At 40.2% G+C, this 25,498-nt stretch overlaps 3 protein-coding genes across 4 annotated transcripts; 1 reads left to right on the top strand and 2 right to left on the bottom strand.

Annotated features, from left to right (window-relative positions):
- Positions 1–2,360: 2,360 nt before the first annotated feature.
- Positions 2,361–5,215, top strand: LOC104244169 (universal stress protein PHOS34-like). The gene is made up of 4 exons (XM_009799524.2): positions 2,361–2,976; positions 3,042–3,136; positions 3,971–4,092; positions 4,907–5,215. Exons 1-4 carry the CDS (start codon positions 2,787–2,789, stop codon positions 4,992–4,994), a joined length of 495 nt encoding a protein of 164 aa, XP_009797826.1. The 5' UTR covers positions 2,361–2,786; the 3' UTR covers positions 4,995–5,215.
- Positions 5,216–13,778: 8,563 nt separating this feature from the next.
- On the bottom strand, positions 13,779–14,213 carry LOC104244171 (uncharacterized). Its single transcript, XM_009799528.2, has one exon. The coding sequence runs from the start codon at positions 14,211–14,213 to the stop codon at positions 13,779–13,781; it is 435 nt and encodes a 144-aa protein (XP_009797830.2).
- A 3,528-nt stretch (positions 14,214–17,741) lies between these two features.
- LOC104244170 (beta-glucosidase 11-like) lies at positions 17,742–21,706 on the bottom strand. Of its 2 annotated transcripts, none has more exons than XM_009799526.2 (13): positions 21,499–21,706; positions 21,356–21,419; positions 20,622–20,677; positions 20,467–20,542; positions 20,303–20,374; positions 20,043–20,130; positions 19,675–19,933; positions 19,462–19,577; positions 19,096–19,316; positions 18,862–18,893; positions 18,695–18,782; positions 18,454–18,544; positions 17,742–18,109 (listed from the first exon to the last, which is right to left on the bottom strand). In XM_009799526.2, exons 1-13 carry the CDS (start codon positions 21,634–21,636, stop codon positions 17,863–17,865), a joined length of 1,548 nt encoding a protein of 515 aa, XP_009797828.1. In that variant the 5' UTR covers positions 21,637–21,706; the 3' UTR covers positions 17,742–17,862. The 2 variants fall into 2 exon arrangements, with proteins under 2 accessions (XP_009797828.1, XP_009797829.1); XM_009799527.2 differs by having other exon boundaries at positions 21,356–21,415; positions 21,499–21,589.
- Positions 21,707–25,498: the final 3,792 nt, after the last annotated feature.

The raw sequence follows: 25,498 nt of genomic DNA, 5'->3' as shown, positions 1-25,498 counted from the left end.
TCTCCGAAGATCATCTTCCTTGAGCTCTCAACACCAGGGACACCGATTCAATCTTGAACCACCGCATACCGCGATCTATGACAGCTGCTTCCTCGAAACTAGTTCACAATACCCTGCCTCCAAAGGCAAATTGAAGAAGACCATAACACCAACGAACTTCACACATTCAACAAGGACAACAATGCCATATCACAGATGGAAATTCCTCCACACTTGAAAATACCAAGTCTCGTCACTCCATTAACTTGAAAATTCATAGTCCGATTGCCTTTCCCCCGCCGAAATAAAATATCGAATCTCTGAATCATGCACCGAGTAAACCTCCTTTCAGGTCATTCACTGCCCCGACACATAGACAAGCATCCTACCATCACATCAATACTATGCGATACCAACTCATGAGCATCATAACAACCTAGGCATAGTCTTAAAGCTATCAGAAGTATAGCTACTAAGCTGAAATGACAAAGTATCCTTCCCCAAGGCGACAACTATAGCCTAAATCAATTACGCAGGGATAAACATCCTGCACAACATCCGCAGTACCATTATGATTCCTCAATTCCCGATCGATAGCAAGCACTTCACGTCGCATAAGATTGAATAGGAATAAATAAAGGCATAAGCCTCAAAAGAATCAAATTGCACGATGAGGAATCAAGAAGGAAAGTGCTCCTAGCAGTCCTGTAGCCTCTCGAAGATAAGCACAGATGTCTCCGTACCGATCCGCAAGACTCTACTAGACTTGCTCATGACTCGTGAGACCCAAGTGAGCATAGTGCTCTGATACCATGTTGTCACTACTTAAAATTCGTTAAAGGTCGTGATGGCGCCGGATACCACTGTCAGGCAAGCCGACACCAAATAGTTAATTAAGTTCTCATTTTAATATATTCGAAATCACAAATTTCTTTCAATTTAACTAGTATAAGGTGAACTTTACAGAACAATAAAAAAATATTTTCCAATTCCAGTACTGACCCATAATCATCCCAGAACCCGGTGTCACAAGTGCATGAACATTTGCTAGAAAATAAAATAAAATACAATAACTGTCCGGAATAAAAATTTGGAGGAAAGATAATACAAGTACTTTGAAGGAGACTCTACTGGCTCATCGTCTCATAAGATGCAGCTCACCTAAGTCCCCGTATCAACCACACCGCTACAACCATAAGGCCACTAAACACACTTGTGCTTGTACAACAAAATGTACAACAAGTGTAGTATGAGTACGAAAACAATGTGTACCCAGTAAGTATCCAGTCTAACCTCAAAGAAGTAGTGACGAGAGGTCGACTCCGATACTTACTACTAGTCCAATAATATGAAAATATGAAATTCTAATAAAGCATGATATACAACAATAAAATTCAGAACAAGAAATAACTGTACAAGTCTTCACCATATTTAAGAACCTAAATCACTTCCTTCCGTTAAAACATATGATCACTCAAATAATGAATTTATACCAATTATAAAAGGGACTTCCAGTTCTATTATCACATACGAATTCCACCAAGGATATTCGGCCCGATCCAATGTAAATGTAAACTATGCACCGCCGAGGGTCGAACGACGCGAACCATAGATGTATTTATTTACCCCGCTCGTGAATCATACATGCGATGCAGTCAATATATAAATTTAAGGGATTACCCCGCTCACGGATCATACGTGCGATGCGGTTACACATAAATTTCTTAAGTTATCATAGTATTTCTCAATTCTTTTCAAACTACGAAATTCAAATGAAAACTTTTAAGTTCCCATTTTTTCCTCAATTTCTCAAAATATTTAATAAACAAACTCAACCTCGCTCCCTCTCAAGGCAAACAAGAAAACATAAATCAATAACAATATCGACAAGGCATGATGTAAGCCTAAAACTACCGGACATAGGCATAGCTAGTAGCTACGTACAGACTCTCGTCACCTCATGCGTACGTAGCCCCCACAAATAGAAGCACATAATAATTTTGGTTCACCTATGGGGTTAAATCCGTCTACAAGGTTAGAACGGAGACTTACCTCGCTCTGAAGTTCTATAACCGGCTCCAACGCCACTCTAATACCTCAAACCGATGCCCAACGCTCTAAAACTAGCCAAACAATGTGTAAACTAACGAAAATATACTCTAATACTCATAAAAATTCAATTTACAATGATTCTCAACTCCGCTCGGAAAGTCGTTAAAATCACCCTCGAGCCCACATGCCCGGATTCCAAAATACTTTCTCATTTTCTAACTCAAATTGGACATTAAAGATAAGTTTAAACAGTTAGAAATTACATAGAAAGTGCAATAGATTAGGAGTAACTTTACTAATAAAATATATTATTGTTTGACCCTCAAAATTATGACAGACAAAATGAAAGGAAGTGCTGAACACTAACTATAAACAAGAATATTAGTATTAATCTAGAAAAGACTGTCGTAATTAAAATTTGTAGTGTAGATCCTTGTGCACGACACTGTACGCAGAGGCTGAGGCTGAGGCTGCTATGCCTACAGTACATAACACGTTTCGTAATTCGTAATTCGTAAATGCAAGTAAAGTAGTACGTACGAGTAAAATTCATAGCCAGTGACCATTTTCTGGTACGCCACCATAAGTAAGACGACAAAAATCACACAGATTAGATCAAAAGGTTTCTTCTGTTCTCTGGAAAGAGTCACCATTCTTAGAGCTTGAAATTACTCAGTTAGAATAAATTCCCTTACAGCCAATAAAAACCTTGTCAAGTTTGAAAAGCTTGAAATTCAGTCAATTGATTAATTGGAATGGCGACGGCGGAAGAGAAACCGGTGATGGTGGTGGGGCTAGATGACAGCCAACACAGCTTTTATGCATTAGAGTGGACTTTGGATCACTTCTTTGGCCCTTCATCTAATTCCCTCGCTGCTCCTTTCAAGCTTCTCATCGTCCACGCTAAACCTACTGCTACCTCCGCCATCGGCCTCGCCGGTCCTGGTATGTATGTTTATTTGAATTATGTGCTCTATAGTTATGAATTCATGAGATCGTTTTAATTGCAGGAGGTGCCGATGTATTGCCGTATGTGGAGGCAGATTTGAGGAAGATTTCTTCTAGGGTTGCCGAAAAAGCTAAGCAGATCTGTTCTGCTAAATCGGTATTCAACTTTTGCTTTTTAAAATAAAGAATCCTTTTATTTTATTACATAACTTTTGCTCCAGAATTAGATTTGAACCAATTCTGTACCCATTGAGAGTTTGGCTGTTTTGACTTTGCTAGTCTAGCTAACAGTCCATAGCCACAGAAAGGTCCAACCATTGGAAGAAATCAATAGACAATAAAATTATCTGCTTCCTAAGAGCAGGAATTCACTTCTTTGAAAGAAAGTGCTCATGATTAGCGGAGTTATCCTGACCTTTTCTTAAATGTTTGTTCTTTTCATAAAAGAATGCTAGTCCAGATATTTGTTCTATTTTTCCCTTTCAAAATTCTTTCTTTTTAGGAGGCAAGTCTTGGCGTAACTGGTTAAGTTGTTGTCATGTCACCAGGAGGTCACGGGTTCGAGCCGTGGAAACAGCCTCTAGTAGAAATGCACGGAAAGACTACATACAATAGACCCTTGTGGTCCGGCTCTTCATTGCGGGAGCTCAATGCATCTGGCTGGTCTTTTTAAATTTCTTTCTTTTTACAAGCAAATATTCCTTCCGCAGTATACTTTAATACTATAACTTTTTGATTTGGTCGTCTAGTAGTATTTAGAGTTGGGATGTTTTATTGGACTAACTACAGAAATTATTGGTTAAGGACCGCGTCTTCTTTTCTAGAAGAAATAGTTGTGATCATGTCATCTTTTAGCTGGATAAGTTGTCAAAATTATCTTCAGAACTGATCAAGTGATCTCCAATCTTATCGGTTCTTTTTGATTGCATATTTTGCAAATTCACAACTGATCAGTGATCATTTTCCCCTAAACCAATCTTATTGTTTTCAGGTAAACGATGTTGTTGTTGAGGTTATGGAAGGTGATGCTAGGAATGTCTTGTGTGACGCTGTAGAGAAGCATCATGCCTCTATGTTAGTTGTTGGTAGCCATGGTTATGGTGTTCTAAAGAGGTAAATTTTCTTTATTCCACACATTTGATGGCCCTATCTTTAGTTGCAGATATATTATTTCATTTCTCTTTTTCCCATCTATGCCCCGTCGTTGCCTCTTTATCTAACTACACCACAAAGGGGGTTTTCTTTGTTGTTGTTGTTGTTGTTTTTTTTTTTTTTTTTGGGGAGAGGGGGGTTGGAAGCAGGGGCGTACGCAGAAATTTTTGTAAGCGCTGTCGAAATTTATAAAAAAATTAAAATATAACTTTGATTATCATACCTTTAGACAAGAAATAACCTTAGTCTATTGATTTTGTTGAGTCTTAAGTTACAAAAGGTCCTGAGTATTTGCAAAAGAAAAATGTTCTAGTTGAGGTTTGAACCTTTAACCTCTTAGAGAAAAATCAAGCATATTACCAACACACCAAGACATAATTTATGTCATTTTTTCCTACTTATCTATTTTTGTACAGTATAAATACATATATTTAGTAAAATTTTCAGGCGAAGCGATGTCGCGCGACACCGCTTCGGTAAGCGTAAATCCACCCCTCTTGGAAGGGAAAGAATGACATGTTTATTTGGTCTCTTGTTTGGCTTGGGATGGAAACAAACTAATATAGTACGTGAAGCATTTATCTTCGCCTAAAAAAATGAAAGATCTAAATACACACCCTGCTAGTTCATGTACTAATCAATCAATAAATCAACTACCTTTCAATCTAAAAGTTAGTTGTGATCGACTATATGAATCTTTTGTATCGATTCCGTCCTAATTGAGTTGATGATAGAATTTTCCTGGTAATAATTCATAATGCAAATTTTCCTGCAGGACTGTTTTGGGGAGTGTAAGTGACTACTGTGCTCACCATGCCCACTGCAGTGTGATGATTGTGAAGCGCCCAAAGGTCAAGGCTTGATATCTTTCTGATTGTATCTGATTGTTGTTGTCTGAACAAGTTTTATAGTTTGTGATCAATTGCTCCAAGTGGAGGGCTTGGTTGATTGTCTGTATTTATCCGATTGTTTGACTCTTAACAACCATATTTATGTATATTTCAATGTAAAAGCTCTGCCCTGTAACATTATTGGGGCTAAATTTCAGATTCTGTATAATAAATCACGGTCTCTTTTCTGTGCATTATTGATTAACACGGGTGTTTGACCAAAAGATGTCAAAACCTTTTTGATTAAAATAACTAATGATAATGATGAGGCCAATCTTAGTCACACACAATAAAATCTAGATCAAATGATGGAAGGAGTAAGCAAGATGAATGATGTAACAAATATATTGGAATCAAATAAATGCTCATAAATGTGAAGACTTAAATGCACAATCAATCTTAATAGATGCAATCGGCATGGGGGGGGGGGAATAAGTATGAGATGATTGGGGAATCTTTGGATCTTCCCGGATGAACATGACTGCTTTTGTATTCACTCTCAGATGATTCTTTTACAAGTGTTCTTTTGTCTTTTTCCTCCCGTCCCCTTTTCTTTACTCACTCTTCCCGTTTGTAAGGGACAGTCTCCCAAAAAACTCTAAAAAGTACAACATAGAGAATATTCGAAAGGCATATTCTTATTGTCTCCCACTAAGTTTACATTGTCGTGGATGTCATGCATCGACTGACCGCCCTTGATCGTTGCCTTTCACCACGACGACCATCAGACGGTGCATCATGATAACCTCGTTCCTCGTCCTGCTCGGTAATGGTCGTAGTTGCCAAATTTGGACCCATACAGTTAGTCCCTCCGCTTGTTGAGGTCGCAGCCCTGTGCGTCCTTGATAAGCAGACATCACCCATACCTGCAGAGAAATTTGGCGATTTGATTGTAACGGTTTGATCAATAACGAAAGAGCGATGCGTTCCACGGCATCCCAGATAGTGTAGCCTATCGGGAAATGACGCCACTCCCACGTGCGTTATCATTACGCGTCTTCTTGAGGCAGAGACCAATTGGCTTGTCGCTTTGGTTTTGGTGCCACCGGCAGCCTTTCGCTTTGATTCTGGTGCCATCCAACCTTATAAATAGGTGAAGGTTTGTTTTTTTCAAGAACTTTTGGTCATTTCCTCTCTAGTGTATGTATTGTCTTCTTTGGCCATCTCTTCTCGTATCTTCAGCTCTATTTTCGTGATTTTTCTTCTCATCTCTTCCGTTCATCATTCTTTATTCTGTGTTTTATCAACACACCTTATGCCATCGAGATGCCTAGAACACATCGGTCACACGAAGAGATTTTCAACGCCACCCCGCTATCCATGGCACCTCCTTCTGGTGGTGAGGATATGGCAGTAGAGGAAGGGGACAACCTTCCCATCGTGGAGGAGATACTACCGAGAAACCCTATGTTTCGGAATGATTTTCTTAAAGAACCCGTCCCTTCTCCTGCTCCGGTGGTTTCTGAGACTGAGCAGGCTCACATAGATGACCTTCGATCTACGTATAACATTCCCTCCCATGTCGAGATGGTTCCGGCTGGGAGGGACTTCGTGGATGTCCATAGACCGAGATATTGTGCTTTTTACATATACTCCTTTGTGATTAGCCATTCCCTCCCTCTTCTTCCGTTAGCGGAAGAATTCTGTCGGTTTTATGAGGTCTGCCCGGCGCAACTATTTTCGTACACGTACAAGATATTTTTGGTACTGACGAAGTACGCGGAGTTGGAAGGGTGTGAAGTTGGCCTTCATCACCTTTTACATTTGTTTTCCCCTAATTTTCACAGGGGCACTATGATACATTTGAGGCATCGTGGGACCAGGGGGCTGGTGGTCGGAACAGACGACCGGTCAAGCCGCAAATTTTGGCATAAATACTTCTTTGTTAGAACCGAGCATCTGGTGTCGGACCCCGCTGGATTCTCGGAACGGTGGAATCATAACCGTAGGTGTTGGTACTTGTAGTTTACTTTTGTTCTTTCCAACTTTGTACTTATTTGTAGTTTTCCCGTGCAGCTGTGAGGCGTATACCTCGTCCCATTGCCGGTATCGAGGACTGGGTAGCTCACTTATTACCTCACGTGGTAGAAACTCGAAATTGGCCCACTTTCATGAAAAGCTTTGGGCCGAAGGTTCCATCCGGTAAATGTTTTTCTCTATTTTGCCCTTTGGCTGTTTGCTGCCGTTTATTGATACGACTCCCTGTGATGATAGGTCGTAGGGATTCCAGGAAGAAATCCCCAGTCCCTGCATTTCTCCAGGCCATTGCATCAGTGGGGATGCAATTTACCTTAGCTGAGTCCGTCCGAGGGGATCGTGCTCAGCCCGTACAAGCTAGTGACTCTTCTCGTGACATGATTGTTCGGGATGAGATCTCCTCCCGACCAGTCTATCACTTCATGGATGAGCCCTGCAATGGGGACGAATCTCCGTCGAGAAAAAGGAGGAGGGTAGAACTTGGGAAGAAAGTTGCCACTGATGCTGGAAAGAGCAGAACTGATGCGTCGGAGATAGCACATGTGCCTGTTTTTATGGCGGATGCCATTTTGGCAGGAAGATCTCCCCGGACCGAAGGAGTATACAAAGGAGGGGGATCTGCGCGCTCTACCGAGGGTGGCACATCATCTGCCATTGGAGGAGGCGTACACGCCTAGGGCAACGGTTCAGGTTCAGACGTCGACCCAAAAGATGTACGAGAGTTCTTGGAACGTCATACTCGTGTATAAGTAAGGACGGAGGGTTCTGACCGACACATTGTCGTTCCTGGAGATTACGACTTGTTGTCGAACTGCAAGCAGACACTGTAGGTGTTTGCCCCTTTGTGCGCTGCTTCTGAGAGTACGACACTTAAGGCGATAAGCGACGTAGAGTTGTCACAGAGCATTTCCGGCATGGCTCTGCGGGTAAATGCTTCTCTCTTTTCTTTTTGTTTTTGGATCTGTTTTGTATCCTCAGCCCATTCTTTATTTTGACTTTGCTTTTCATACTAGACCCTCATCATGGAGATCGAGCGTGAACGTAGGGATAGGTGGAGGACGACTGTTTATGGGAAGATGACCACCAAATATCAGGAATACCACACTCATACGTTGGCCGATCTCTTTACTCAGGACAGTGACTTTGAGTTGTTCCGTGACGGGCTTAAGTAGAAGGAGAATCAATTGGCGCAGAAGGTTGAAGAGCTGAGAGAACGAAATGAGGACCTGATGAAGGCTATTGCCCGTTGCAGTGAGCTTGAGGCGGCTCTTAAGGCCAAGGAAGATGAGCTTGAGCTGAGTAAGGGAGTGATGGCCGAGAATGCCGACCTCTAGGTGCAGGTGGACAACTTAATTGCTGAGCTCGACAGGAAGGTGGCGGAGGTCGTCGGCCTTAAAAGTGAGCTGAGTGCAAATGCTGATGGATTGGCTCATGTTGAAAGGGATAGGGCAACTGCCATATCTGAGGCAGCAACTCTAGAAGACGCCCTTCGTGTTTGTAGATCAGAACGGGACAAAGAGATGGAGACATCTACACTTAAGGTGGCGAGATTTGAGGGGTGTGTCCGAGATCTGGAGGCGGAGTTGTCTGCATTAAACGAACAAGTTGTTGCTTTGAAAGCGGAGGACGTGCGACGACAGTCGCAACCCTCTACATCCCATGCTTCGGCTGACCCTATCGTGCCTCGAGAATTATATAAGCTATGGGTTCATGCCAAAGCCCAGCTTGACGTATATAAGTCTCTTCATGCTGATGGGAAAATATCTGAGGCAGAACTCTGAGAGGTGCGTATTAAAGCACCTGCGCTCAAGAGGCATATGGTTATGACCCTGGCACGCCTGGCGGAGACGATGTTGATTTTGATGATGCGGACAAGCTCGCCTCCGATTCTTGGTACAATGAGGAGTATGCCACGAGGGTGATGTGGTGTAGGACTTGGTTGTATTTATTTTTGTTTTGCCATTTTTGTGGGGGCGTCCTTGAGCACTTTGTAAAAACTTTTGTAACATGACAGCCGTAATAGAGCAGTTACTTTTTATTGTGTACCTCTAGATTGTTTTCTTGTTGTGCGTTTTGTGTTTGTTTATTTGGCGACGACCTTCGCCGTAGTCCTGCTATTTCGAGTTGTTGAAATGTTAACCTGTTGCGTTTTGAGTGAGGTCGAGCCCTTGTCTTTGGCGGCGGCTTTTGCCGTAAGGGTGTTGTTTCGAGTTAATATCGAAATGTTGACCCGTTGCGTTTCGAGTGAGGTCGAACCCCTGTCTTTGGCGGCGGCTTTTGTCGTAAGAGTGTTGTTTCGAGTTAACGTCGAAATGTTGACCCGTCGCATTTCGAGCGATGTCGAATCCTTTTCTTTAGTAACGGCCTTAGTCCTAAGGATGTTATTTTTGAACAAAAAAGTACATGTCTGTCTCTTAAATAGAAAAGAACAAAAAGAAACTAGATAGGAAGGGGACGCCAAGTCCTGCGGACGCCTGTAGGACTACCTCGGGTCGCTGATGGACTGAAGGCAGCAACCCCTAGCTAAGGTCCGTATGCTCCAGTACCGGGATTTGCACAAAAGAGCGCAGAGTGTAGTATCAGTACAACCGACCCCATGTACTGAGTAAGTGTCGAGCCTAACCTCAGCGAAGTAGTGACGAGGCTAGGACACAACAAACAATTAACTTGCAGTTAAATAGTTTCTAGTAGAATAACCGTAATAGAAGTAATTCAAAGATAACGGGGGAGGGGTAACATGCTATGGGGGAAATACCAACGTAAAGAATCACAAAATAGTGTAATGAGACAATTAAGGTATTTGAACTGAATACAGCAAGAGATCATAACAAATAGGCAATAAGTGCACGACATCACCCTTCGTGTTTTTACTCTCAATCCTTACCAATGCAATCAAGTAATAAAAATGTGCACGGTATCACCTTTCATGATTTATCTCTCTTCCTCACCATATAATATTAGAAATAAGCACAATATCACCCTTCGTGCTTTATCTCTCTTCCTCACCATATGCATCAATATAAATGAAAATGTACACGGCATCACCCTTCGTGTTTTATCACTCTTTCCTCACCATATGCATAAATATGAATGTGCACGACACCACCCTTCGTGCTTTCTCTCTCTTCCCTCACCCAAACAATAGCAACAACAACATCCCGATAAGGGAATCAATAACAAGAATAAACACATCCCGACAAGGGAATCAACAATAAGAAATAAATACGTCCCGGCAAGGGAATCAGCTATAACCAAACTTGTACCAACAATTAACTTCACAAATAAACCTCAACTAGAACCAATGCTCAATAATAAACCCATACCAAGAAGATAATCATACGTCTTGCTCAACATGGATACTCAACAATTTAGGCAATTGTAGTACTTATTAAGAAACACAACGATCACAATTTAAGACTCACGGGCATGCTTGACACCAACGTATAGATACTCGTCACCACACCTATACGTCGTACACTACACTAGCACATAGCAAATAAAGCACAATACATATTCCCTCAAACTAAGGTTAGACCTAACACTTACCTCGAACTTCCACGGCCAACTCAAGCCTCAAACACCGCTTTCCTTTAGAATTCGCCTCCAATTTACTTGTATCTAACCCAAATTAATTTAACAACATCAATAAATGCTAAAGAATTCATACCCAGTGCTTAATTATAGGTTTTCTATTATTTTCCCCGAAAAGTCAAAAATTGACCTAGGGCCCGCTTGCTCAAAACTCGAGGTCGGACCAAAACCCGATCACCCATTCGCCCACGAGCCCAAATATGTAATTAGTTTCGAAATCCGACCCCAAAACGAGGTCTAAATTCCAATTATTCAAAAAGGCCCAACTCTACCCAAATTCCCTTTCTACCATAAAAACCCTAGATTTTTGGATGAAAGATTGATGAAATGCAATGGAAAATCGAAAGAAAAATGTTTAGAATCATATACCAATACTTTGGGGAAGAACTTGCTCCTTGAAAATCGCCTCAATGCTCTGTAGTTTTGAAAATATGAAAATGTGGGCTAAATCCCGACTTTGCTATTGTTTTAAGTGCTGGGCGACAGTGTTCATCGCGTTCGCGTGAGCACTCTCGTGTTCGCGAAGAGCTGCCAGTGGTGGACTTACGCGATCGCGGGAGAAGCTTTGCGTTCGTGAAGGCTTACCCAGTCTGGCTTTCGCGTTCACGATAGAGGGGTCGCGTTCACGTAGTTCTCCCTAGGTTCTATGTCCAGCCCATACTAAAGCTACGGTTCGCGGTTGACCGGTCACGTTCGCGTAGAGCAAACCCCCCAATGCTCCGCATTCGCGACCTGGGTCTCGCGTTCGCATAGGGAAAATTCCACCCCTAGCCCAGTTCCCCTTCATGATCGTGAGAGTTACTACGCGATCGCGATGTACAAAATGTTTGTGCACCAGAAGCAGCAAAACCTGCAACTTTCCTTAGTGTAAAAACATCCCGTGCCCTATCCAAAACTCACCCGAGCCCTCGGGGCTCCAAACCAAACATGCACACAACCCTAAAAATATCATACGGACTTACTCGTGCGATCAAATCACCAAAATAATGCCTCGAACTACGAGTTTAGCATCAAAATCAAAGAAAAATCTCCATAACTCTTTAAGTTCAAATTTTAACAACCGAGGGTCCGATTCACGTCATATCAAGTCCGTTTCTTACAAAATTTCACAGGCTCAACTTAAATACCATATAAGATCTGTACGAAGCTCTAGAACCAAAATACGGGCCCGATACCATCACATTCAAACAAATTTAAATTACCAAAAACTCTTATAATTTTAGTTAAATAATTTTCTTCAAAAATTCATTTCTCGGGCTTGGGACCTCGGAATTCAGTTCCGGGCATACGCCCAAGTCCTATAATTTTCTACGGATCCTCCGGGACCATTAAATCACGGGTCCGGGTTCGTTTACCCAGAATATTAATCGAAATCAACTTAAATTTAATTTTAAAGGTTGAATTAGTATTTTTATCAAATTTTCACATAAAAGCATTCGGAATATACGCCCGGACTATGCACACAAATCGAGGTTAGGGAAAAGAAGGTTTTAAGGCCTCGGAACACAGAATTGACTTGTAAATCAAGTGATGACCTTTTGGGTCATCACAGAAGCTATGACCAACGCCAGACCCAACTTTTCGAGGTGGGGATACCTCGTTTCGGCATCAACTAAAGTTTTGCTAATATAGTAAATCGGAGATTGCATACCTTTGTTTCCACAGACCAAAACTGCGCTTACCGCAATTTCAGAGACGGCTAGATAGACAAGAAGGCATTCGCCTGGCTCTCCAGAATGAATTTCCCACCTATCTTGGGATAAGTGGATACCGGAAGTTTGAAGCTGACTTTAATGAGCAACACTTCCTTGTAGGGTCACCAAAGCAGGCTCCTTTAGCCGCTTCTGCCTTGGCGAGTAATGACAGCGAGGACAAGTAGGTTTTTAGTTTTCTTAGGGCGTCGACACATTCCAAATTCCTCTAAAGCCCGTTGTCTTTCTTTAGCACATTGAAAAATTTATAGCACCTGTTAAATAAACGTGAGATGAAACTTGACAAGGTAACTATCCGACCTGTCAGCTTTTGTACCTGCTTTTTGCTGGTTAATGTTTTCGGTATTCTCTCGATGGCCTTAATCTGATCTGGATTGACCACGAGGCCTCTTTGTGACACCAGGAAATCGAGGAATTTGCCCGAGGATACGCCGAAGGCGCATTTTTCGGGGTTTCATTTTATGCCATACCGCCTTAATATGTCGAAGGCTTCCTTCAGGTGATTGATGTGGTCTTCTTTCCTTTTCGACTTAACCAATATGTTGTCGATGTAGACTTCCATTGTTTTGACGAGTTGATATTTGAACATCTTGGTGACCAATCTCTGGTACGTCGCCCCTGCATTCTTAAGTCCGAACGACATGACCCTGTAGCAGTACGTTTCCTGGTGAGTGATGAAAGTGGTTTTCTCCTGGTCCTCTTCCTTCATGAGGATCTGGTTATAACCCTAGTAGGCATCTAGGAAGCTTAGCAACTCGTGTCCCGCTGTTGCGTCGATGAGTTGGTCAATGTGTGGCAATGGAAAGGAGTCTTTTGGGCATGCCTTGTTTAGGTCTGTAAAATCTACACACATCCGCCACTTTCCATTTTTCTTCTTTACCATGACCACATTGGCGACCCACTGGGGATATTTTGACTCTCGGACGGAACCATTTGCGAGCAACTTATCGACTTCTTCGCTGATGGCTTCGTTGATTGCGGCATTGAACTTCCTCCTTATTTGCCGCACTGGCGGGCAGAGGGGGTCAACATTCAGTTTGTGCATGGCGATGTCTTTCGGGATGCCTGGCATATCTGCATGGGAGAAGGCAAACAGATCGACAATGTCAGTTAAATATTTACGAAACTTACCTGGTTTCGAGAGATTGCGCCCGATATAAGCCTTTTTTGTGATGTCATTATTGTCTAGTAGAACGGGATCAAGATCCTCTATTGTCGAATCGGAGGCTTCCACAATGTCGGGATCCTTGATAATGTCTGTCCGTACGTCGAGTTTGGTTCCCGACATTGCTGATTGCTATGCTTCCGCACTTGATCCTTTGAGTTGTTGGGTGTGTGTGCAATCCTGGGTGATGCGATAACATTCTTGTGCGGTGCGTTGTTCGCCCCGAATGCTGAATACCCCCCATGGAGTAGGAAACTTGATTACTTGATAGAGACTTGACAGGACTACTCCAATGGCATGTATCCATAGGCGTCATATGATAGCGTTGTAGGCAGTATCTTCGTCCATGACGTGAAACATTGTTTCTAGGGTGACTCCTCCGGCTAGAATGAGTAGCACTATCTCTCCAAACTTTCGCTCGACTGCATTATTAAAACCTGTTAGTATTATGCAACGCGAAATTATTTTATCTTTTAGTCTCATCTGTATGAGGACTCGAGGATGGATAATACACGTGATGCTTCCGTCATCTACCATTATTCTTTTTACATTAGTATCTGCAATACGTAAAGTGATAACAAGAGCATCGTAGTGAGGGAAAGACAAACCATTGGTATCTGATTTATCGAAGATGGTACTATCTTCGAGGTCATCATACCGTTCATGAGTGATCGACCGTTTGAGTTTATGTGTGGTGGTGAACTTTACATGGTTGATTGCTGTGTCATCGCCTCTGCCGATTATCATTTGTATGGTACGAGCAGGAGAGGTCGGTTTTGGAGGTCCCTGGGGTTGTTCGCGTCCACGGGCAAAGTTAGCCCGTCCTCGGTCGCTCAGAAGCTCTTTCAGGTGCCCCTGATTTAGCATTATTTCTACCTCCTGCCACAGTCCTATGCAATCCTCGGTTCTATGACCCCTTTCCTGGTGGCATTCGCAAAGAACGTTCGACTTCCGAGTGGTTGGGTCAGACTTTATCTTTTGCGGCCATTATACCTTCATGCCGAGTTTCTCTAGTGCGTACACTATTTCTGAAGGAGAGACACCCAAATTGTGAGCAGATAAGAGTGGAGGCATACCTTTCTCGTGTCGGTGTGGCACTGTATGTCGAGGAGGGGCATTTGTATGTCGCGGAGGAGGTGTGATGGATGTCCTGATGTAGAGCTGATACCTTTCTCGGCCAAAATCGGGCCCCAACTGATCTCTTCGACCGTCGTTGCGATGATCTTTCCTTACTTCAGCTTGAACTGACGTCAACCGTTGGATCGGACTATTGAGGTCCTCTTCGTCGGCTCTTACCTCGGTGCAGTAGGCGTTGTGGATTTCTTCCCAAGTGGTTGGAGGAAATTTCATGAGCCTGCTTAACAATTTTCTGGTCGTTCTCGACCCATTCCTGTTTAACCTATTCTATAAGGTTGCTACCGCCATTCCCCTAACACATTTGGAAAGCTCATTCTCACCCTGTTAAATCGAGCTAAGAAGTCCCTGAGTCCCTCGCCGTGCATCTGCCTGACGGCAAATATGTCGTTTACCCTGGCTTCCGCCTTTTTAGCTCCTGCATGAGCGGTGACAAACTTGTCTGCCATTTCTTCGAACGTTGCTAGTTAATGTGCTGGTAGTTGTGAGTACCAGGTCAGGGCTCCCCCTGTTAGGGTTTCACCAAACTTTTTCAATAGAACCGATGGTACCTATTCTTTCGAAAGATCGTTACCTTTTACGGTTATGACGTAGTGGATAATATGATCTTCTGGGTCGGTAGTACCGTCATATATCTCCAGGTATGGTGGCATTTTGAAGGTTTTTGGAATGGCGTGGGGGGCTGCTTCCTCATTGTATGGTTGCTCGATGAATCAACCAACGTCCCGTTTTGGTAACAGCTTTGGGACGCCTGGTATTTTGTCGACCCTTTCTTGGTGCTCCTTCATCTGGTCACGGAGTGCCTTATTCTCATTTTCCATTTCCTTCATTTTCTTTAGAACGATTGCGAGCGTGCCATTACCTGCGTCAACAGTAGTGTGAGTGTTACCTGTGCGGGGGACGTCTTATTCGTCAACGATCTTCGTGGCATCTACGTGTGCAATGTCTCTATTATCCCTTTGAGCGGGTTTATCAAGTATGTTGTTCAGAGTGCTTGTTAGACACTCTTCTAGTAGTCTTCTTACTGCTGGTGGTGCCTCTCCTATTGTAGACGTGGAGGCTCCCTTCTCGCGTGAAGCAGTTACGCTTTCATGCGGGGGAGGTGAAACGTCTCCCTAGGTGTGGTGTTTGGTGTCACGTTTTCGTTATCTTCCCTGTTGTCTTCGTTGATGGTGTTCAAGATGTTGGTTGTGACACCTGCTATTGCTTTTAGCCTTGCATCTCCTTTTCCTGCCATTGTTAGTTTGTGCAAAGTTAGGAAGAGGTGACTATCCTTTCTGTGATCTAGATGAAACTGAAATCTAAACTAAAAATGTCCCCATAGACGACACCAAATTGTTTGATCAAAAGATGTCAAAACCTTTTTGATTAAAACAACTAATGATAATGATGAGGTCAATCTTAGTCAAGCACAATAAAATCTAGATCAAGTGATGGAAGGAGTAAGCAAGATGAATGATGTAACAAATATGTTGGAATCAAATAAATGCTCATAAATGTGAAGACTTAAATGCACAATCAATCTTAATAGATGCAATCGACGCGGGGGTGGGGAATAAGTATGAGATGATTGGGGAATCTTTGGATCTTCTCAGATGAACAAGACTGTTTTTGTATTCACTCTCAGATGATTCTTTTACAAAGTGTTATTTTGTCTTTTTCCTCCTGTCCCCTTTTCTTTACTCACTATTCCTATTTATAAGGGACAATCTCCCAAAAAACCCTAAGAAGTACAACATAGAGAATATTCGAAAGACATATTCTTACTGTCTCCCACTAAGTTTACACTGTCGTGGATGTCATGCATCGACTGACCGCCCTTGATCGTTGTCTTTCACCACGACGACCATTAGACGGTGCATCATGATAACCTCGTTCCTCGTCCTACTCGGTAATGGTCGTGGTTGCCAAATTTGGACCCATACAACGGGTTGAATATGTCGATGCTTTAGTGAACATAATATCTATTATTATACCAAGAATTCACCCAGATAACAGAGGTTGGATTCATGCAATGGCTGGGCATGCTCTTATCTTATGCGCAAGCAAGAGTTACAGCTACCTCGTTTCCAAGATAGACTGTGGAGTAACAGATGAAATATAATTCTTTATCTGATTCATAAACAGTTTCTGAGGGGCGGGAGTTGGTGTCTCTGACTTTTCCTCTCTTTGATCAATCAAAGCTACTAGACTTCTAAAGCAGCGAACCAAATGGTGCATAAAGTATCTCAACCTAAAAAGCCAGAGAACTCTGCTAGAAAATACAACACAAGAAACACATTAGGTCGAGACGCTCCGCAATGTGCTCTCTCATAAGGCGACGTCACTTTACTCGAGCTGAATCATTCTTCAGAATTGCACGTTCCTATTCCAAAAGGACGCTATATCCACCACAAACTGGTGCAAGGCAGGGGGACTTTTGTGCTACTTTCTTGGCAAATGCAGGAGCGTCTGTGGAAGAGGGATAATACAAGAACCATAGCTGGAGCTAAAAACTTTTCTACAAGTTGATATGGGGGTGGTCTTATTTAAAGTATCTATTACTCCCTCCGTTCCAATTTATGTGAATCTATTTGACTGGGCACAAAGTTTAAGAAAAAATGAAGACTTTCGGAATTTGTGGTCCTAAACAAGTCAAAAAGGGACCCAGAGTATTTGTGTGGCTATAAAAGCTTTTCATTAAGGGTAGAACTGTAAGTTTAAGCTAAATTGTTATCAAATTTAGAAAGGGGTCATTCTTTTTGAAACGGACCAAAAAGGAAATAGCTTCACATAAACTGGAATAGAAGGAGTAACAATCCAAATATTGACTAGCTTTTCGCCAGAACGGAAGTATACGTTTTTTCCCCATGTAACTCCAAATAATGCCTAGGTACACAAATCAACTCTATGATTCCTCTCTTACAAGTATCAGGAACACTTAGACGCTCCAGACTTCTGCATCCCATCATCTATAATATCATAGCCTTTTGTTCTAGGATCGTAATTAATGATAGTTATCTTATTAAGTTAGTTGCTTTTCCAAGTTGTGAACTAGAATGAGCCTCGAGGTCTCCCCAAAACCAAATTACTACTACTTTACTATTGGGATTGGTCTTTACACCTTGAACAAATGGAGACGTGGAAAAAAAAAATAGCATATCCACCAAAGTAAGCAATCACTTTAAAAGGAAAAGTCAGCTGATGGATTATTGTATGCAAGGACTGGCAGAAATAATAACGAGGAATCCCATAGTTAGGTCGAGATACAACCACGAGATACTTATGAAGAAAATTCAGACTCTGAAGAATGAGAAACTTCCTTCCCAATTTCAAGATTCACATTAGATTTGCGACTTTTTCCCTTTAAGAAATTGGAGTACCATTGTTGAGAAAGCTTTGGATATCTTGTTAAATTTTTGTCGTCCAAATCCACGTAGTATAGGCCATATGCCGATTTATATCCATCCAATAACTCCAAACCATCCAAGAATGACCATGAGAAGTAGCCTCTGACATTTGATCCATTCCTATCATAACAAGGCATTGTAGGGATAAATGGCAAACAGATCAGAAAGAAGGCCCAAAAACACCTAATATAATTGTTAGACCCTCCGTCCAAAAGATAATACTAGTGAAGATAAGCTCAAACAGTTTAGGACAGAGAAGACATTTTAAATTGATAAGATGATACAAAACCTTTCTGCGGCAAGAAGTGTTAAAAAGCCAATCCACACAGAGTATGAGAAAAAGAAACACATATGCAAGTTCAGACTAGCGTTCTTTTAACCGAAGACATAAGGAACAAGTCTATGTCTGCAGTCAATGAGTAATAACTAATAACAAATGTTTCCGTGACGTGGGAGGGGCTTACCTCATAGCATCAAGCAAATTCCTGATATAAGCATGCAAATATTCTACTCTACCCGTATCATTTAGTGTCGCGTTTCGTGGTGTCGTCTGACCTGCCAACAGAAATCATGCTAAGCTTCTCAGAAAACACTGCTTCATGAGGTTCAAAGAAAGCTCTGTGCGCTATTGAATTGTCAAAGCCTCTAAAGCAACTTTCATGTACTCAAATATTCACAAGCGTCGAGAGAGGGAGAGAGACGAACCATTCTCATGAATGTAAATTGGTAGGTTGCCATAAGTTTTCTTGAAGTACTCCAGTACTGCTCGGAGACCCGGTTGTGTCCATGGATACTGAGTCAAAACAACTTGTGAATAACAGATAAAAAAACACTAAGGTGTATCTAAAGATCATGCATGTCCCAAGCCTCACCTCGCCTTTGGGTGTAATACCACCTTGCTCAACTGTTTAAAGAGATAAAGTAGTGAATTTCTTGATATGAACATATCCATAACAGAGAAATACTGATGACATCAACTAGAAAACTGGCATTTGTCCTCTCATTTGGATTTTCTCAACTTTATCATTAGATTAACGTGATCAGCAAAGACAGCTATGATCTTCAAATGTCAAAGTATCTCTATTCAGGTAGCATCAGCCACTTACATACAAGTTGTATTGCTGCATCGGTACTGAAGTCCCTATAATCTCTTTCAAAGGCACTCGGTCGGTCTTTAACATGCAATGTAGCATAATGGTTTAGGCCTATGAAGTCTATAGCACCCTTAACTTGCTCAGATTCTTGTCTGGTGAAGGTGGGCATTCTCGAGCCGACCCTATCCTTCATTGTGACAGGATAGTCTCCAAATATCAAGGGACTGATAAACCTGCGGTGGAGATGAGAAATAAAATGAAACCAAATAATTAAGCACAACCACTCATTTGTGCAGTAAATGAATAAGTAGTTCCTTAGTGCAGAGTATCTTAAATTTGAGGAGATGTTATGTTAATAGGCCAAAGGTGTGCTCTTACCAACCCAGGTAGAAAGCATAAGCTCGCAGAGTTGCACCTTCATCTGCCGTTGCATTTGTATGAGGAATAAATCGATATGCAAAGATATTTAATCCCACAAAACCATGCTGTGTTGACTGCATTGCAAATATGTTAGTTTTTTTTTTTTGTTATTTCGTTTTGGAAACTCAGTAATAGTCACAAGTTATTTTGAAATGAACTTAATGATGACACCTTGTACTTTCTCTTGTACAATCTGAAAACAGATGAATGAGTAAGCAGCATATTGTGAGCTACTATGTATGGCTCGGTTGAAGAGTTGCCTCTAGAGCAAGGTCCAATTCCAACATGTGGGGAACAGCGCCCTGGGGGTGTAAATCCCAAATCATAACCACCCAAAGCGAATACATTGGCCTCATTCACAGTTGTCCAATGCAAAACCCTATCACCAAATTCCTTGAAGCAAATATCCGCATATGCAATGAAGTCATTGCTAAAAGGATAATATGAATTGTCAAGTTGAAATCAGTCAGATGTCGTAGAATATATGCAGAATATCTCCTAATTTTCGAAGAATTACAAGTGGAAAGTATTCAGCATACATTATTTTTTCACTTAGCCATCCACCGTATTCATCTTCAAGTACTTGTGGCACATCATCGTGACATAGTGTTACATGTGGTTGAATTCCTACAATTTTGAGAATATACAAAAGCATAACATGGAGCCCTAAAGCCAATTATCAGATGTTTTACTTACTAGCACTTTAAACGCGCGATTCCAGATCTCTTAACAGCAAGAAAATATGTTCAAACTTTCAATTGAAAAGATAGAAAAGTAGTGTACAAGGAAAGGTATTAACCATGACTGACAAGTTCATTGATGAGACTATTGTAATACTGTAACCCCTTTGGATTGACAGGTCCTCTTCCATCTAAATAAAAACAAAATCTCAAGTATGAGAAGAAAGAAAACACGAGTATAAGATAAAGTAAGGTTCCTGAGCAGTGGAATAACAAAGCTTACTCGGAATAAGTCTCGACCACGAAATGGAAAACCTGTAGGCTTCTAATCCTGTGTCTACCATGAGTTGTACATCTTCCTGGAATAGATAAATTTTTTAGGGCAATCAAATTGATCATCAATTATGTTAACTCAAAGTTCATTTCATCCGTCTATACCTTGTATTTGTGGTATGCATCGCAAGCTATATCTCCATTGGCTCCATTGTATGCACCTGGAAATTTTAATCCTGGATTTAATTAATGCATCTTGCTGTTCTAATTATCTGAAGCATGATGATCCCTAAGTCCTAGATTTGCTTATGGGATTCAAAGACTCAGCTGTCCGAAGGAAACCACATAGTCTTGACTATGGAAGGAAAAACTTCCACATAATCATAATCATATTACATTGTTTGGAAATGACTAATTTTAATTGGTCCGGATGGTGATTTTAATTTGGAGCTTTAATCTTGTTAGAAGTTTCTTGAGCCGAGGGTCTATCGAAAACAACCTCTCTACTCCATCGGGTAGGGGTGAGGTCTACGTACACGCTACCCTCCCCAGACCCCCTCACCTGTGGGATTTTACTTTACTGGGTTGTTGTTATTGTAATCTTGTTAGAAGTAGACCAGTAATATTGTGGTTTTGGTAATATTCCTTTTAAGTTTTCCTTTCACTCTTTCAATCAGCATACTTTTATAACATCATACATTTTTCCAACTATCAACTACATTAATCTATATAACATGGATATGAAACTGGAATAAGTAGAAAATACCATAATTCTTTTTACAATATGAACTTTGATAGGAGTAGTGGATTTATTAAATAACCAAAATGTGAAGTAGTGTTAAGGTGAGAGGAACATAAATATTCAATTAAATCGGGGGAAAGGATTAAAGAAAACAGACCAGCATGAGAAAAGGTATCCCAAATGCTAGGAGTCCGTCCATCTTCAAATGCTGCCCCTTCTACCTTCAAATTGTGCCGAACAAATTAAAGTAGTCGATCGTGAGAAATCCAATATTTACCATTTCAAAATTGCATTACTGACTTGATAAGCAGAAGAACCGGAACCGAAAACGAAAGAAGCAGGGAAGTCGTTTCTGCTAAAATCATCATCACCGACTACAACGGCAAAGTGCATTGCCACCAAAACAAGCAAGTAGAGACGCTGCTGCTGCTGCATCATTCTCGTCTTTAGCCTGTGTTCCACTCAAGGTTTTGGTAGTAATGAATGTGTGGCCAATGTCCAACTAAGAAGACTCTATTATGTAGTGATTGCTTGGTCTAGCAGTGACCAACTTATTTTTTTATTTTGTTCAAAATAAGTCTCTTTTTATATAATTAAGAAAAAATTTAATTTATTTTTTCAAATTATTTTTGTTTACGTATCCCTAAAAAGTCATTTAGTCACACTAACTATTTTAGTCTAAAATTTAATATTTAAATACTAACCAAAAGGTACAATCACTTGGTATATAGCGATCATAGGAGAAAACCATAAACATAGACATGAGTGAATCTCCACCACTGAATTATATACTTTTATCTTCCTTTTATCTTTTTAAAGGATTAATTAGTAAATATTTTTGGTTAATTCAATCATAATGCTTAAATGGGCATGGCAGTTGTTTCCAAAACAAATGTTTTTTAGTGACGTGACCAAAAAAAAAAAAAAAAAGTTGGCATCCTACTTATTTATCTTTTTAATTAAAGCATGTATCAAATAAAGTTCTTCCCACCGAGGCAGCTCAACTCAATTGGTGGCCTAAAATTAAATCCTACCGAGAGATTTTAATTTTGTTATTCGAATGTTGTATATAATATTCTGTCTATTTTTCTAATCTTTTGAGATGAAAAGCTATTAATAATTTATTAATAATGAGTTTTGTTTAATAATTCTTTTTCAATTGATAATATAACTAATACATTTAATCTCTCTTGTTACATTGTCGATCTTAGGTAAAATTTTATCTATTTTAATTTTGAAAAACTTCTTTGTACATATGAAACACTAAAGAAACAATTAACCTTATTTTATAAGCACTATATGCATTTGGAAAAGAATCAAGTTTTTTTTTTAATCTAATTGAGCATATATATTAGAGTATTATCTCCTAATTATACTATTTACCTTAACACTTTTATTTGAAAAATAAGTTTAAACCATCAATGTATTTTAAGGAACTTTCGAAGTTAAAAGAAATATATTTTTAAAGATTCTCCTTATCTAGTGATCTCAAATTTTTACCACCGAGTAGAAATCAAATATATTCTCATATGCGGTCAGCACCAATAACAAATCAATTTCAAATTGTTCTTTTTTTACTTTAAAATATTCAATTTTCCTAAGATCAACATGGGTAATTTACTTTAATTTTCCTCCATTTCTTTATCTTATCACTTGTAGTTCTAAATTTCTTGTGTCATCCGCGTATAAACTTACCTGGGTAATGATGTAACCAAAGAGGATTCTTTTTATCGAGCAGTAGAAAAATGGCAAATATGATACTATCAAATTATCACTATGCATTCCAAAAATTCAAATAATCACGAAGAAAAGAAGCTAGCCCCTTAAGATAAATTGAATGAAAACATAAAAGTTTAGTAAAGCAAGTTTCAAAGACGCATACACAACCTAGCTTTGGGCATCGGTGACCCTAAATACTAGGATCATGTAGTAAAAATTGTATGGGATAACTACTTTTTAGAGTGATATTTACTTTTTATCCATCATTTTTAATGCTATAAATAGTAGCCACTAATTTATTAAAACTAATATGAAAAGACTGTATTACCCTTTATTCGGAAGGGTCAAACTCGAAGGGAGACTTTTCAGCTTGAGAACTCTGATCATCAGCATCATGGGGGTCACGAGAAGGGTCAGATTTGTTCAAGGCGGCGCGAGCTTTCTCGAGCCATGGCTTGAATGCGAACTCTATGGCTAGCCACCCAAAAGCTAGAGCACTGACTACCACTGCTGTTGATTTCAACGAACTTGTCTTCGCCATTGTTGATAAGACTATATAAAAGGATTTGATTGCTTTTTCCGAGGGTTACAGACGAGGCTTTTTCTGTTGTGTAATATGACATCAATTTTATATACAACAACAACAAAATACTCCATAAAATCTTACTATTGGGGTTTGGGGAGGGTAGAATGTACGCAAACCTTACCCCTACTCGGAAGGATAGAGAGGTTGTTTCCGTGAGACCCTCGGCTCAACAGAAGAGACATCAATCTTATATGTAAATTGCAATTATTATTAATTTATTTTTTTGTGAAAAGATACAAATAACGTTTGGTTTTCTGCTACGTTATGAATCCTGAACTTATAGTTACAAGTTCAAAAGTTAAGGACACTCCTGAACTTCGAGTTCCAAGTTCAAAAGTTAAGGACACTTGGTCCTGAACTTAGAATTACAAGTTTAAAAGTTAAGGACACTTGCTCCTTAACTTAGACTAACAAGCTCAAAAGTTAAGGACAATAGGTCCTGAACTTACAGTTACAAGTTCAAAAGCTAAGGACAATAGGTCCTCAAGTCCTGAACTTAGACTAACAAACTCAAAAGTTAAGGACAATAGGTCCTGAACTTAGGCTAAGAAGCCCAAAAGTTAAGGACAATAGGTCATGAACTTATAGTTACAAGTTCAAAAGTTAAGGACAATAGGTCGTGAAGTCCTGAACTTAAACTAACAAGCTCAAAAGTTAAGGACAATAGGTCCTGAACTTAGGCTAAGAAGCCCAAAAGTTAAGGACAATAGGTCCTGAACTTACAGTTACTAGTTCAAAAGTTAAGGACAATAGGTCCTAAAGTCCTGAACTTAAACTAACAAGCTCAAAAGTTAAGGACAATAGGTCCTCAACTTCGGCTAAGAAGCCCAAAAGTCAAGGACAATAGGTCTTGAACTAGACTAATAAGCTCAAAAGTTAAAGACACTTGATCCTGAACTTACAGTTACAAGTTCAAAAGTTAAGGACATGTAGTCCGAAAGTCCTGAACTTAGAGTTACAAGTTCAAAAGTTAAGGACATGTAGTCCTGAAGTCCTGAAGTTAAGTTCAAAAGTTAAGGACATGAGCAGAAGGGTATTTTCGTCCGAGCAGTTAAAGTTTATTAAAGCAATGGCTAAAGACTAAAGATATATTAAACAGTGGCTTAAAAGTAAATACATGTGTTATTAGTGGCTAACCGTGTGGCACACAATTAATCTCCAAATTAGTCCATAAACAATGATGGATCATGTGGAACTTAGTTCAAGGGGGAGATTGTTGGGAGTGTGTGAACAAAGTCTCACGTGTGAAGCCGTTTGAGGAAAATCATACGGATTTGACCCAAAGCAAATAATATCATACCATATTAAAAGTATCTTTGAGCGTTTTAGCCTAGGGAGCCCCTTTTATACAAGAAATTAGTATGTATCAACAGTTAGTTGAAGAAGGTCGTTAAATGGTAGGTACGTAACAACCTCTAAATCTAATCGTGGAAAATAGCTGTTAGCTAGAGTTTTAGAGTCCGTTGAGGGACATGGAGTCCTAAATGCTACTCGAGTTAATCTGGAATATTGGATTGGTATATGTTAGCTGGGTGCTGGTCCGTCCTACCTCAAGGGTAGGCGTTGGACCAATTAATTTACCACTATAGTATAACAAGGATATTTTTATTACTAACTTGTAAATAGCAAAATTGAATGAACAGTAATACAAGAACAAATAATGGACATTTTGCCATATTTTCATAAATGCTAGAAGGATGGATTTCAATTAAAAATTATGGACAGAAAAGTATACTGCAAAATATTTGTTCCAAACTTCCTCAAGGAACCAATTGGATGCTTATAAGAGAAAACTACCCCTCATTATAATGACCATGCACACAAACAGATACACGATGATCAACTTAACTTTTACAATGATAATTTGGAAATAATAGAAATAAATAACCAAACTATAAATCATGAGTTAAATCACATTATCCACGGTGTGACCCAAGTTGGCGGACAAATACGATTTAGTGATAATTCAGGATAAAAAGATCCAATTTTTCCATC

The sequence above is a fragment of the Nicotiana sylvestris genome, chromosome 6, assembly GCF_000393655.2.
Source record: "Nicotiana sylvestris chromosome 6, ASM39365v2, whole genome shotgun sequence".
NCBI lineage: Eukaryota > Viridiplantae > Streptophyta > Magnoliopsida > Solanales > Solanaceae > Nicotiana > Nicotiana sylvestris.
Note: the sequence above shows the minus strand (reverse complement) of the source record. Positions and strands in the feature narration are given on the sequence as shown.